General features: G+C 44.1%; 1 protein-coding gene across 5 annotated transcripts in view; it reads right to left on the bottom strand.

Annotated features, from left to right (window-relative positions):
* The window catches only part of FYB1 (FYN binding protein 1), a 150,676-nt gene that overhangs the window by 52,971 nt on the left and 81,668 nt on the right, over nucleotides 1-16,037 (bottom strand). For all 5 annotated transcript variants that reach the window (XM_030566629.1, XM_030566630.1, XM_030566628.1 and 2 more), the window contains exons 3-6: nucleotides 5,838-6,021; nucleotides 4,340-4,389; nucleotides 2,939-2,958; nucleotides 1,535-1,581 (exon numbers count right to left, since the gene is read on the bottom strand). In XM_030566629.1, coding sequence (XP_030422489.1) covers nucleotides 1,535-1,581; nucleotides 2,939-2,958; nucleotides 4,340-4,389; nucleotides 5,838-6,021 — 301 coding nt within the window. The remainder of the gene's footprint in view (nucleotides 1-1,534; nucleotides 1,582-2,938; nucleotides 2,959-4,339; nucleotides 4,390-5,837; nucleotides 6,022-16,037) is intronic.

Below are 16,037 nucleotides of genomic sequence, written 5' to 3'. Positions count from 1 at the left end.
AGCAAGAGCAGCTAGGAGGAGACTTCTCGTAATAAGAGCATGAAAACACGTTCTGAACCCTGTGGTGGTTGGTCCTGCATGGATGAGCTACATATGGGAGACGGTATTTGGAGACCCTTTCCCTGCAAAGCATGTGCACAGGATGCAACCATAATTTAGCTGGCTATGCTGGAAAGGCCCAAAGTGACAGTAGGCCCAGAGGGTATGTCTACACTGTAAGTAGACACCTGTGTCTGGCCCATGCTAGCTGACTTGGGCTCAGGGGGTTTGGGCTAAGCGGCTGCTTAACTGCAGTGTAGACATTCAGGTTCAGGCTGTAGCCCAAGCTTTGGGACTCTCCAACCTCATAGAGTCCTGGAACCCAGGCTCCAGCCCGAACCTGAATGTCTACACCACAATTAAACAGCCCCTTAGCCTGAGCTCCAGGAGCCCATATCAGCTGGCACAGGCCACCCATGGTTTTTTAATTGCAGTGTAGGACATGTCTGAGAGGCAAGGCCCTGCTCCTGCATGCTGGACAGCACCAGCAGGTGAGCCCTGGGGTGGAATAGAGAGGACTATAGCATTGGAATGTGTAGCAAGGCTTGTTACTCCCCAGCACCCTGGAAGCACTGTCCCTAATGATGTTCTTCCCCACTGCACAGCAAAGAGTCTCACAGGTATAACGTAGCCCCCGTTTTTGGTGTGCTTCTGTTGAACTGACTTGAATGGGCCCAGAGGTTGAACTACAGCATTACCCTACATACAACTCAAATGCACCTCATTTTGAGAGCCATCCCTCATTTCAGCCTCAACATTACCTATGTTCCACGCAGACTTTGTGTCCCCTTCACTTTTATTGTTGAAAATCATTTTGCCTTAGAAATAAAGAATCATGAAACTACCCAAAAGACAGTGCTTTAGCTTTCCTGCATGAGTTATTTTTGTGTGTCCCTCATTTTGGGTCTCTGTCACAGGTTGCTTCCCACATGTGGGCCTTAGGAGGTTGTGAGGTAGGCTGCTGGTCCCTTCTGATCTGGGGCACTGCAGCAGTTCAGTGGGAAGGAAGTTTGCATTTCTGCTGTCTGTACCGTCCCTGCTCTGTGGACACATAGTGGGTTTCAGATCTGTGGAGATGTCACTCTAATAGTGTCATGAGCTCTATTAAAATTCACTTTGAGAACAACAAAATAATTCAACTAGTACTGGGGTGGTGGTGGTGGTACATTTTGTTCCCATTTCAGGCAGTGACTGTGCAGCAGCTCAGCCATGTTCCAAAGCGCTGAAGAGCAAGCTCTTTTGCTACCCAATTCAAAATAGTCACAGGACTTCATTTGAGGAAGCACCTCCACCCGCCTGCTACATCTAGTTTTAGGAGGGAGTTAACCTGTAAACTGATGTGCTTTCTTTAGGGAAGATGATTAAGGTGGATGGTGCCCAAGATTGCAGTGCAGTCAAGCTTCTGGGCCAGATGAAGTATATTTCCTAGTGATCTGTTTCTTCATTCAGTAACAAAGACACAACGGATTATAGCTGTATACGTTAGATTCGATACCTGATGTCATTGATATCTTCATACATCTCTCCATCACTCTCTTGACCCTATAAGAAAAATTAATCATGATTCAGTCTCCAATGGCCCAAATACTCTGAAGTTCAATTTTACAGCTAGATACAAACAGACATACATTAAAGCAGAAAAATAATTTGAAAATGCATTTAATCTTTTCAAGCCCAAATTACTAAATTCAAGGGGTGGCCAGCCTGTAGCTCTGGAGCCACATGCGGCTCTTCAGAAGTTAATATACAGCTTCTTGTATATGCACTGACTCCGGGGCTCGAGCAACAGGGGCCAACTTTCCAGTGTACCAGGGGCTGCTCACTGCTCAACCTCTGGCTCTGCCACAGGCCCTGCCCCCACTCCACCCCTTCCTGCCCCCTCCCCTGAGCCTGCCGTGCCCTCACTCCTCCCCCTTGGAGTCTGCATGCCACAAAACAGCTGATCGGGAGGTGTAGGGAGGGAGGAGGAGGGACTGCCGGTGGGTGAAAAGTGCTGGGAATGGGGGGGAGGGGGGGAGCTGATGAGGGGGTGCTGACATATTACGGTGGCTCTTTGGCAATGTACATTGGTAAATTCTGGCTCCTTCTCAGGCTCATGTTGGCCACCCTTGTACTAAATTGTTCAAATAAGTATTTGTTCTGTTCTGACCTTGGTTGTTACCTATCTATCTATCTAGATATAAAATAAAACCCAGCCTCCTTCCTATCGCGCGCACACACACACACACACACACACACACACACACACACACACACACACACACACACACACACACACACACAGAGATTGTTTATTATGAAGTGAGACTGTGTGCTGCAACTTTGGTTACACTGCATCTGAAAGATGGCATGGCTTGAAAGGGACCACAGGGGTTAAAAACTAATTATGGGACATGATGCATTGAGGGAGGAAAAGCTATTGAAGATATTGGAATAGGGCTTTGATTAGAGTTCTGTTCCTGACTCTTCCAGAGATTTATTGTGTAACCTTGGGCAAGACACTAAGGCCCTGATTGAGTGAGGTACTTAATCACATGCCTAATTTTAAGCATATGAGTAGTTCCACTGAAATCAACAGGGATAGTCACATGCTTAAAATTAGGCATGTGATTGAGTACCTTGATGAAATAGGCCTATATCTCTGGAAACTTCAGTGAAACTGAAATGCTAGTGGAAAGTGGAAATGGGAGATTCTGTGAACTTTTTGGTTTCTGGCCAGCCTTATTATTATTATTAGTCCCACTTTTGTTCTGGATTCATCCACTTTCATTGTTGCCCTTTACAATTCTACAATTTATCAGCAGTATGCTGGATCTATTCTGCAACAAACTGGCTTTTCTAATGCAGTGATGTATTAGAAAGAATATGTTTTCAGTGTGTTATAAGGGATAATACTTACCCCATCTGTATTTCCATGACCTGAATGACCAAAAATACAAACAAACAGACTATTATTTTCTTTTGTAGAGAAAGTGTCTCGTGCTGGTGCTAACTATATGGACACAGTTGTACCTTAACTAGTGCCAAATATAGGTTTATAATGAATCTTATCTGTTTTAATGAGGATAAGAATGCAAACTAATCAGGATGAACTAAACTTCCTACTGTGGTACTCTGTAAAGTTCTAGCAGTATCTGATTTAAGGACTTTCACTTCATCTGCCATAGTGTGTATTACATCACATACACCCCCAACCAAAATGCTCACTTTAAAACTTCCTCAGAGACAACAGTGGCCTTGCCTATCATATCAGTTTACAAAAATCCAATCCCTTACAAGCAAGGAAGTGAAGAGTTAAGAACATAAAATCTTACACTGGTCACATAGGGCTAGTGCACAGCCATGGCAGGGAGTATGGAGGCATAAGGCCTGTACCCTCCTGTGCATGCTAGCTATGCTATGGCCTGCAGCATAGGAAGAGAAGGCTAGGCAGAGCTGCTGATTTTCCCAGGCTGTGCAAGTGGGTAGCAGGCTTCATCTCCACCCCATTACATGCTGTGCTGGCCAGAACACTGGGTGAGGTACACTGTGGCTGGTATAGCCCTGCCACAGTTTACTTTCTTCCTAGGGAAGACCAGGAGAGAGAGTCATAATCTGCTTCTCGGGCTACTCCTGTACAACACAACTATGTGCTGGCCCTTGCTCAGGCAGATGGCAAAGTGACAATAGTACCTAACAAACCAATTACTTTTATCCAGTAGAAAAGCAATGCATGTTTCATGAGAATACAATAACAAACTCTGAAAAAAGAGCAAAAAGTCCAGTGGCATCTTATAGACTAACAGATGTATTGGAGCATGAGTTTTCATGGGTGAATACCCACTTCGTCGGATGCATGTCAGTGGAAAGTGGAAATGGGAGATTTGGGAAATCGGAGATGACATGCATCCGGCGAAGTGGGTATTCACCCACGAAAGCTCATGCTCCAATACGTCTGTTAGTCTATAAGGTGCCACAGGACTCTTTGCTGCTTTTTACAGATCCAGACTAACATGGCTACCCCTCTGATACTCTGAAAAAAGAGTATTGATTCCAGATCAGCGTTGAAAGTTATTAGGCTCAGCAAATCTTTCAAGCCAAAGTTACGCGGGTGCTAAAACAAGGCTTTCTAAGAGAAAGTGCCTGCCATGTTGATTGTGGAGTGGTTACTGCTGTTATAGAACGTACACCACTGCAAAATATGACTTGCAGTTCAATAACACCAATAAATATTCAATAAATATTTATGCCAGTCACTTGTATTATAAATACAATAGACTTAATTCTTAAATGGTTGCTATTAGTTAAAATGTATTCTTACCATCTGAACCAAATTCAACATCATCGTAACTTTGTTCATTGTCTGGACTTCTGTGAATATGAAAAGAAAATGGTGAAATCTGAGAAGATAGTTCCTATAATTACACCTTCATTTAGCTTTGTTCTGCTGCACGTGCTAAGAATTTGGGACATTGACTGGATAGTCTGTTTACTTTCAGCCCTAAACAATACAGAGTTTAGATCTGTGTTTAAGTACAGTTGAGATTCCCATAAAGGATTAAGCATGACTCTGGTTTTTACACGGTGGCATCTTGACTCTGAACATAAAAACAGAAAATAAATGAGCCAAAGGCACTCATATACAAGTGTGGTATAAACACAGTAATTTGGTAGACCAACAGACAGACAGTATAGTCAGAAATCTGTTTGGGGGTTTGGAACACTAATAATCTCCGCAGATGCATAAGCATAGCAACATATATTTGCATGTTACACAGGTCCTTGCAGGCAAAGAGAAGAAGCTTGAATCTTAAGCAGACAGGAAGGAGAATGTACAGGAATCCTTTTTATAGAGGCCACAGAACCTGCTGTGGTTTAGCTGCTCTCTGGCCACTAGATGGAGCACTTAATGCAGTTCATACTCAGTAAGCTATTTGTTTGGGTTCAGGAGAATTTTCTATCTGAAAATGTTTCTCAAGTTGAAGGAAAGCAGCCTCTTTAGACTGTGTGCTTTCACATCATCAGTAGCAACATACAGTATGCTGTGTGGTAAGACAGAAACCTCTTATGTCTGATACACTCTATGTGTGCAATAAGTTGTTTACTGAAAACTTGCTTATTCTGAATGCTGAACCTGCTTCCATTTTCCTTTTCACTTTAGTTACACATGCCTTTAACCCTTTGGCTGCCAGCAGGTCCTGACCTGGCAAGCCAAATTTGAGAGGAGCATGAAAATAGCACCACAATGGGTAATAGAGGCTCTGAAATTTAAAACTATGAGCCAAGTTCCTCTCTCACGTATACAGTCTCACTGACTCTCCCCAGCCCTTTTGCCTGGTATGCACCAGCTGGTGGCCATTGGCTTCTCTGTCTCTTCCCTCCTCTGCCATTGGCCCAGAGTTCTGGAGTAAGGTTCTCAGTTGCTGCTACTGGCTGGACTACTTACTCCCTACACATAGGGGAGAGGACAGAGCACCTGCCCTTATACCTTTGTGATACAGGACCTGGAAGGAGTTTTTTCCGCATCAACACCTGCAGAATGGGAAGGAGGGATTTGATAGTATATTTCCAGGGGCTGGCAGCAGTCAGCTGAGCTGAAGGTCTCATCAGCTAGGGCCCAATCCAAATTCCATTATAGTTCATGTAAAGACTTTCAGTCACTTTAATAGCACACTCAATGTGGCATGACAGGTTGAGTCTCCAGGCACCTAGGAGCTGGCTTTAAACTGCCACTGCCTGAGCATGTTGGTCTCCTGTGATAGACATGAACTGGAAAGTAAAAGCAAAATATAAGCAAAACAGATTTCATGTTCACTTACAAGGGATCAGAGCTGGGTTTGATGTTTCTGGGAGGTAGGCTGGGAACTGGTGGTGCTTGTGTTGATGGGTGAGAAGCAGAAGGAGGAGGAGGAGGTGGTGTCTGTGTAGCAGAATGGGAGGGTGGAAGTAGAGATGAGGAGAGCACTGAGTGGGAGACCTGTTTAACGACTTCTTTGTTAGAGCCTAAAACCAAAAAACAAAGACAATTTACCTACTTAACAACTCAAGATGATCCAAAGATAAAAAATTGCTTGTTTAGATAAACTCTAGATACTGTATAACATATTAATAGGACACATACCCAGAAATTAACATGTTATTTAAAGACCATAGATGTGCATGGTGCCTTATAACACATATCTAGACAGATATTATTTGTATTATCGCAGCATCTAGGAGTCCCAGCCATGGACCCCATTGTGCTAGGCACAGTATAAACCCAGAACAAAAAGATGGTCCCTGCTTCAAACAATTTACAGTCTAAGTGTAAGATAAGAGGCAACAGATAGATACAGTGTGATGCTCTGTAGATACAGTGTGATAGGTACAGTGTGATGCTCTGTACCTCGGGGGAACATCCCACACCCGCGTGTTCATCTTTATAAAATGGTTGTGTGGTATCCAATGCAAAGTTTGTCATGTTGGGTGTCCTCCGAAGGCTCATGATGCACTGAGCATGGTTGTTATAGTGATGTTAAAGTAATTGTTACAGTAATGTTATAGTTATAATTTCATATATATATAGTTATGAGGCTGAAAATGTATCCTTATGGCTTAAAGCAAGCCCAGGAAAAAGCTCTCCAAGAACAGAGAGGCAGTTCACACCTCATTAGGGCATGTATGGGACAAACCCAGCCCAACTTCACAGGAGCAAATGACGTTGGCCTAGGCAGCAACACAAGAATCGGTTAGATTCTCGAGGGAGTCACCCTCCTTCCTTTGGTCAGTTTGGAACTGCGATGAGGTAATGCTTACCTGACCCTGAAGTGTGGGAAGGACAATGCCAAGAGGGAAGAAAGGACATGATAGAAGGGAGAGACATTTGCCACGCTCTCTCTCTCTCTTCCACCTAGAGCTATAGACACCACCACCACCATGCAACTGAAACGCTGATCAAAGGGGAGAGTCTGGCTGAAGAGCAACTAGCCAGCCTGTGGTGAGAAGCATCTATGTTTGTAAGGGCATTGAAAGTGTTAAGAGCAGCTTAGAATGTGTTTTGCTTTTATTTTATTTGACCAAATCTGACTTATGTTTTGACTTATAATCACTTAAAATCTATCTTTATAGTTAATAAATATATTTGTTTATTCTACCTGAAGCAGTGCGTATGGTTTGAAGTGTGTCAGAGGCTCCCCTTGGGATAACAAGCCCGGTACATATCAATTTCTTTGTTAAATGAATGAACTCATATAAGCTTGCAGCATCCAGCAAGATGGAGGTTCCTAGGATTGTGTCTGGGACTGAAGATATTGGCTACTGTTATTTGGATGCACAATCCAAGGAGTAGCTTATTTCCTAGAGGCTGTGTGTGAACAGCCCAGGAGTAGGGGTTCTCACAGCACAGCAAGGCAAGGCTGGTTTCCTAGCAGATCACCGGTCCAGATACCACCAGAGGGGAACGTCACATACAAGGAAACAATTAGGCAATACTGGTCAGCATGATAGGCTGTAGTATCAGCACACCAGCCAACATTAAATAATTATAATAGGTGATGCTGATAGTAAAGCCCAAAATTAATGCTGGTATTTTTTTTCCATTTTAGGACCCCATTTTCAGTTGCATATAACTGTATCAAACTTTAAACATGGGTTGAAATTTCCCATGCCAGGCATCTGCCTCACACTGAATTTTTTAGACGGTTTTAACAACAATAGTTCATCTGTATCTGTGAATGAAATTAGGGAAAATACATTGTTTTGTTCATGATAAGAAAATCTTACAATTGTTTCATTGAGAAGCTCTGCCACTGTCATTCATTGGAGCAGGGACTTCTAATTTGGAAGAGTGTGTGTGTGTGTGTGTGTGTGTGTGTGTGTGTGTGTCTTTGGTGTTAGGGATGTATTCTTTGCTGTCCCTGTGCAAATCCACCTAAATCTGGCCAAGTTATAAAACTCTGAATAATCCCAGTTTGCACGTGCTAACATTCTTGATCTGAAGACATCAAGAGATAGAGAATTCACCATTTCCCTTGGTAGTTTGTTCCAATGGTTAATTACCCTCATAGCTAAAAAACTTTGAATAATTTCTAATCTGAATTTGTCTGGCTCCAGCTTCCAGCTTCATTGGTTCTTGTTATGCTTTTCTCTGCTATTATAGAGAACTTTTCAGTACCCAATGTTTTCTCCCTGTGCTTTATTGATATTGTGTAGTGCTAGTTTTTTAATCAGAATGTCCTGCAATATTAAACCAAACTCCTTACAATAGTCTAAGTATATTACAACTATGCAATTACCTTTGTCAGCCAAACTTGTAATCTCATCAGTGAATGAATCAGTTTTGTTTGACAAAACCTATTTTCAATAGAATCACATTAACTGACATTAATTATAGCCCTATCCTTTAGTTCTTTATTAATTGAATCCCATATCAGCTTTTTCATTATTTTACCCTGTGCAACCTTAATTCTGCCCTCTTGTGCAGTCTTAAATTACACAATCACATGCCCCTCCCACCATTTCTTTATTGACGTCTAGTGGACCTACGTACTCAGCATTGAGTAAGAGCTGTAAAATGCTGGGGGAAGGATAGCTCAGTGGTTTGAGCATTGGCCTGCTAAACCCAGGGTTGTGAATTCAATCCTTGAGTGGGCCACTTAGGGATCTGGGGCAAAAATTGGTCCTGCTAGTGAAGGCAGGAGGCTAGACTCAATGACCTTTCAAGGTTCCTTCCAGTTCTAGGAGATTAGTATATCTCCAATTATTACCTTTTTTTAATTACCTCTTCATGATTTGTACTAGCACACTGTTGGCACTTAACATATACTAAGTAATCACATTTATACTCAGAATGTTTCTTTTTTCTTTTCTCTCTGTAGGCCTCATTATCTCCTGTCTTGCTCCTTGTGTACTCATCCACACTTGTGCAAACTGAAACCAATGTGGGTGGAAAATATTCCATTCTAGTATTGAAATTAATGGGACTCTTCATGTAGGAAAATACCACTCAGTGGAACTAGTGCTGACAGAATCAGGTCCACAGTGATTGCAGATTAAGCCATAATGATGTTTCAATACTGCTTCTTTTCTGTTTTAATTGGATGCTTTAAATTAACCTCAGTTCCATATTTGTCTGTTTCTGCAAGTCTTAATATATAGCATGGAAAGTTTAATACATAGCATGGAAAGGAGCTATATTAGTGATAGAATTGGAGTCAGCTGGGAACGCTCAGGTAAAACAGAAAGAAGGAATAATGAAATATCATTGAGGGTGCACATGTAAATCAACACCATTCAAAGACCTGGTGAATCATTATCATTGTGCACTAGCCTCAGCCACTGGCACACCAAATGACTCCTTCCTCTCCTTTGCAGATCTCTTTGGATTTCAGACGTCCTGCACCGGATCCAGACAGAAGGGTGGAAGGCCAAGCACTGATGGCAGAAAATGAAAGCTGAATCAGACAGGATGAGTAACAAATTCCTCAAAGCCTGTGCTGAGGCTGTGTGACAGGTCAAGAGAACCTTCCTTTCAGCCTCCATTAAAGCTGCCAAATCCCACCCCAAGGAGCTGGCCAGGGCGTAAATTGCTTCAGCAATCCTGAGTACCTACAATCTAGATCAGAGCTAAGTACCAAGCGCTGCAAAGAATTATCATCCTACTTCACAGAAAAAAACACACACATAGGGAAGCCTCCTCAAAGAGCATGGATTCAGTCCACCTGCACCCACCAACCAACAGCCCAGCTGCATTCCCATAGGTCAGTACACTCACTCATCAGGAAGTTCTGGATACATCTAAACGAGTCCCAACTCAAGACTTGTGAAATCGCACGTCCACCACTAGACCCCTCACTTGTGGAGTCCCACAAGGAATAATCTCTCTCCAGTTCTTTTCAACATTCAGCCATTAGGTGTACTGGTCATACAACATGGACTCAGAACTATGCAGAAGCTAAATAGCTCCACTTATCTTTCACCACAGATGACCATACCACTACTAGCAAGATGGCCCCGTGCTTAGATAAGATCTGCTCATGGATGAAGAACAGCTGGCTGAAACTGAACTTGAGCAAGACTGAGGTGGTGATGGAGGGCAGAGGATAATACTTTGAAGAGTTTGCCGTCATGATGCCATCAGGGCAGGTGCAACCACTAGGCAAACTAGGTGGCCACCTAGGGCGCCTAACGGTTGAAGGCTCCTAAAAGCCTGCTCAGGCGAGGAGGTGTAGTGGAGATGAACTGGGGTGGGGGGGGGGTGCAGGGAGGGCTGCCTGCACTAACGGGGGGTGGGGGGCGCACAGGGGAACTGCTCTCAGCCCCGGGATCACCTCCTTCACTGAGCACACAGCCCCTGGTCTAATTCTCCTCCAATTGGTGCCGCAAGCCTGGGAGGGGAGGAGAATTAGAGCGGTGCCGGCGTGCTCAGCAGAGGAGGCGGAGTGGAAGTGAGCTGGGGTGGGCTTCCCAGGTGGGAGCTCCCCAGGCGGGTTTAGCTGTCCCAGAGGGGAGGCTCCCCGGGTGGAGGGGATTAGCTGCTGCGGGGGGGAGCACTCCCTGGGCAGGGGGGATTAGCTGCAGGGGGAGGGTAGCTGCTGCGGGGGCGGGAGGGGTGGCAGGCTCCCCAGGAGGCAGCAGGTGGGGTTAGCTGCCACGGAGGTGGGGCTTCTCTGGTGGAGAAGGCAGGGGGCGTGGTTAGCTGCCATGGGGGGGCGGGGTTACCTGAGTGGGGAGGTGGCTCAAGGTGGAAGTTTTGCCTACGATGCAAAACTTCCTTGCACTGGCCCTGGATGCCATCACCTTTGACTGAAGATACACACTCACAATTGTTCATTTCAGTCCATAGTTGAGGAGTGCTCTTTGATTTCTCACTGATGCTGAGCTCTCACATAGCAACATCCATGAGTAATTCTTTCTATTATCTCCAGTCGGCTAGGAGACTCTGTCCCATCCTGGTAGAAAGTGACCTGGCCTCAGTTATTCATGCCTTTGTCACCTCTTGGCTAGATTACAACAATGTGATATACCTGGAATGAAGCCTTCAGCACTTAGGAGATTCCCACTGGTACAGAACACTGCAGCACATCTCCTCAGTAACACAGGCTACTGTGAGCACATCAGATCTGTCTTCTGCTCTCTACACTAGCTTCTCATAGAATTTTTAATCAAATTCTAGGTGTGGCCCTTATCTTCAAGGTGGCCCAAGGCCTGGGCCCAGGATATTTAAAAGAAAACCTAAAACCCTGGAATGAAGACCCTGGTTGACAACTAAACCCTTCCCCTGGTACAATGGAACTTTCTGTTGCAAGGGTAGAGCTTGTTTGTGTGAAAGTGAGAACAATCTCGGGGGCTGGTCTGATACTGCAAAATGAATTCCTCTAGGAACTCATCACCTTCTGCTCTGAGTGCAAGGTGTACTTCTTTGACCTTGCCTTCTCTAACATAAGTACATAGAAATATGTATATTAACACAAAACAAAATATCTACCACAACAAGACCCTCCACTGCACATGGATCTCCTCTGGGGAGAGGATGAAAGAACAACACGTGATAACTGTGTAGTCATACTGCTTAATGCACTATTAGAAGGCACTCAGATACTATGGTGATGAATGCAATATGAGAACCTATATACATAAGAATGTCCATGCCAGGTCAGACCAGTGGTCCATCTAGCCCAATATCCTGTCTTTTGAAAGTAGCCACTTCCAAATGCTTCAGAGGGAATGAACAGAGCAGGTCAATTTCAAGCAATCCATCCTCTATCATCTATTCCCAGCTTCTGGTACTTGGACATTTAGGGACACCTGGAGCATGGCCAATAATAGCCAAGTCCTCCCTGAACTCATCTAATTCTTATAATGAATTGAATCACAAGGGCCTAATTCTGTCACATTTACACCGATGGTTCTTTCCTATGCAAATAGTTGAATTTGCTTTAATGGAACTTCTTATTAAGCATTGTGAGTAGGCTTTCAGAATCAGACTCTGAAATAAAAATGAAATCTGGACCTGATACATTAGAGCACTTAAGCATGTGCTTAATATTAAGCCTTGCTTAAGTTCCATTGACTTCAATGGGACATTTGTTTTCCTGAATCTGGGGGAAATAAAAAGTGATCAGTAAAATAAGAGTAAAGAAGATTTTCATTTACATTATGAACCTCTGCTTTTCAGGTATAAATCATGGCTGAAGGTGGTATCAAAAAGTCTTAGCCTGCTAGACTGTTTTCCATAAGCACCATGGCTATTTTTCACAAAAATTGCATAAAACTCATCCATTTGAACACTTTTAGTTACAGGACACCTCAAACATAGATTGTAAATATTTGACCGATTATTATGCATCTTTCTAATTCAAAAACAAGTTTGCTTTTAAGGAATTCAGGCAGTTAGTCATCGATGTCTGGGGAGCAGTCACTTTCCATCAGGGCCAGCTCTACTGTTTTTGCCGCCCCAAGCAGCGCGCCGAATTGCCGCTGCGGACGGCGGGGGGCAGTCCGTGTGCTGTTAGGGTGGCATGTGATATTGGCAGTTTGGCGGCAGCTTCTGTCTTCAGCCAGAAGACAGAAGCTGCACCATCGTGGACAGCTGAACGTAGAAGCTGCCGCCGAATTGCCACTGCTATGGAAATGCGCGTGTCGCCCTAATGGCACATGGATTGTCCCTGCCGTCCGTGGCGGCAATTCGGCATGCTGCTTGGGGCCAAAAACACAGGAATTGCCGCCCCTCACAGACTGCTGCCCCAAGCACCTGCTTGGAATGCTGGTGCCTGAACCCAGCCTTGCTTTCCATTATTTTTTCTTTTCTTTCTGTCGTAGAATGTTAGATGCCTGACAGAAAACAACAGAAGAGATTCATTCCATAATTAAAATTCCTTTAACATATTCACCACTTCTTAGAAATAGAAGTACTATAGGACCTTTAACTGTGATTATTCGTTTCTTCTCTGTTTTCTGTCAAGATTCTTATGGCTCAGTTCTCCACTGCTGAAGATGCAGGGGTGCAGGCTGAGTGCAGGAAGCCAGTTATGTGTCCCAGATCTAGCACTGTCACACTGACTTATATCACCTGAATAAGTGACATTATGCCAGTGAAGGGCTCTAGTGGATGTAACAGACAAGAGAATATGGCTTTTCGTATTGTTTTAACAGAGGCTTTTGGAAGGGCGGTGAAGGGGAGATGAATATAATTTAGTTAGCTGTTTTAAAAGGTCGCCAGCAACTCACATACAACTGAACACCAGTACACATCTCTGCTTCCTACCATTCTGGAACAAAACCACCCCATATCATGTAAGCAATCACTACAGTTCAAAATGCAGTTCCCAACTCCTGTATTACTCCTGGGGGAATTCTGCCCCAGTGCGCCCCGCAGAATTTTGCAGAAATTAACGTGCATGCAGAATTTCCTTTTCCCCACAGAAATGGGCTGCAGTGCTGCTAGCTGCCAGTAGGGATCACTGGATCTGGGAAAGCCCAGCTCGCACATAGAAGACACTGCTGGGGGGAGGGAGGGGACGCTAGAAGGTTTCTGACAGCTGCAGTTCCCAGCATGCCCTAGGAGAAGGAAGCGGTAGTGCGCAGGAAACTCCGTGCAAGCCTGGGACCGAGCATTAGGCTGTTTCTCCTTCTGGTTCCTTGGGCTCTGGAAGGGGGAGAAGGGAGAGTGTCTGGGCTGAGGGCCATGGCTGGGCTCTGGAGGGGGGAGGAAAGGGGCGGGTATCTAGCCTGGTGGGGGCATGGCTGGGCTTTGTGGAGGAGGGGTTCAGGTGTATTGGCTGGGGGGGGCTGTGGCTGGGCTCTGGGGGGGAAAGGGGTTGTGGGTGTCTGGCTCCCCAGCTGGACTCTGGGGCAGGGAAAGGGGCAGAAAAACAGGAACTGGGTTCTCATAGGGGTTTCTTTAACTCTCTACTCCTCAGGGAATTTTTGTGTGTGTCTGTATTGTTACAGACATACTTGCTGACAGGTATTTTGAAATACATTACCAAAATAATTGAAACTGGCATGATTATGTAGTGTTATTTTGACAAATAAAATTTGCAGAATTTTGCAGTATTTTAAGATATTGTGTGCAGAATTTTAAATTTGTGGTGCCGCATTTTTATTTTTTTGGTACAGGATGCCCCTAGGAGTACTGTATCTTCCATAGGGTAGATTGTGCCTGCCCTTATTCCATGTTTACATAGGAAGTGTTTGCACGGAGAGGCCAAGCAGAACTGCAGCCTCCTGTGTAACAATAGCCACTGCAATCAGTGGACATTGACCTTCTGTAAACCCCTGATCCATATCAGGTGATGGGGACTAGTAAATAAAAACTAGTCTTTTACCAGCATGTGTATGACACCTTATTACTGTGCACTCTGGGGACTGTAGGGGATGTTCTATCCCTGTTCCTCCACAGATGATCCAGCACACCTCAAAGGGCAGAGAGGAAGTAGGGCCATGGGTCAGCCCATTATACACCAGCCAATGCAGCTGGCCTGCCATACCGAGTGATAGTTTCCTGCACCCCACACAGTGATGTAGGAGAAGCAGCACAGCCAAAGTGACACAATCAAGTTCCGTGCAGTGTTGTTGTAGCTGTCTCGGTCCCAGGATATTAGAAAGTCAAAGTGGGTGAGGTAATATCTTTTATTGGATCAACTTCTGTTGGTGAGAGAGACAAGCTTTCAAGTTCATCAACAGAAGCAAGCTCCCTCCAGATCAGGAAACACCAACTCAAAGCAGCACCAGACCCTTCCAGAACAACAAAGGCAAAATCTGAAGATATCTCCACTGCTACAATGATCAACACCTCCCACCCAACGCACCTTTCAAGATCTTTTGTTTCTACACATGCCTATCACGCCATGTGCTGTACCTTATCCAGTGCACTAAATGCCCTAATAACAACTGTGTGGATGAAACCAATCACTATACTCTCGAACTCACACAGGAAAATTATAGAGGACAGACACCATATCACCTGTGGGAGAACACTTTTCACAGAGCGATCACTCTATATCTGACCTACCAGTCCTCATCCTCAAAGGAAACCTGTACAACACTTCAAAAAGATGAGCCTGGGAGCTTAAATTCATAACTTTTCTAGACATGAAAAACCATGGTCTTAATGAAGACACTGGATTTATGGCTTATTACAACAATCTGTAACCCACTAACTTCCTTGTCTTATGACTACAGGGGTATTAATGGGCCATTTCTCCTTGAATGGTCCTGCCTATTATGTACTCACTTCTCATTACACATATTGAATCTATTTCTCCGTGTTAAATATCCTCACACCTTCTTGTCAACTGTCTAAAATGGGCCATCTTGATTATCACTATCAAAGTTTTTTTTTCCGCCTGCTGATAATACCTCATCTTAATTAATTAGCCTCTTACAGTTGGTATGGCTACTTCCACCTTTTCATGTTTTCTGTTTGTATATATATTTCTTACTATATGTTCCTTTCTATGCATCTGATGAAGTAGACTGTAGCCCACGAAAGCTTATGCTCAAATAAATTTGTTAAGTCTCTAAGGTGCCCCAAGTACTCCTGTTCTTTTTGCGGATACAGACTAATATGGCTGCTATTCTGAAATCTAACTACTTATGTGAAACTATCAGTTCTATCTTGTAGTTAGCTGTGAGGCTCTTAGTACCTTTCCCAGACCTGAAGAGCTTTGTGTAGCTTGACAGCTTGTCTTTCTCAGCAATAGAAGTTGGCCCAATGAAAGATATTGCCTCATCACCTTGTCTCTCTAATAATCAAGTCCAGCATTTTATCCCTACTTTACTGATTTCAGAAGCCTCCTCATTAGTTGCACTAATCTCATCCTTATTTCTAACATCTTTCTGTCCTCCCTGCAGTTCTAGTAAAAGTTCCTTCTTTTTACACATACCACAATGGAGACCCCCATGGATGCCCTGATCAAACATTCACTTGACCTGCCTCACAAGGCCTGATCGTGTGAGCTGTGGAACACTCCTGATCAGTACTGAATGTTTTCTACCTTCACTGGCGTAAAGAAAAGATGAAGATGGTCAGCACCTCC

Source organism: Gopherus evgoodei, chromosome 6 (genome assembly GCF_007399415.2).
Source record: "Gopherus evgoodei ecotype Sinaloan lineage chromosome 6, rGopEvg1_v1.p, whole genome shotgun sequence".
Lineage (NCBI taxonomy): Eukaryota > Metazoa > Chordata > Testudines > Testudinidae > Gopherus > Gopherus evgoodei.
Note: the sequence above shows the minus strand (reverse complement) of the source record. Positions and strands in the feature narration are given on the sequence as shown.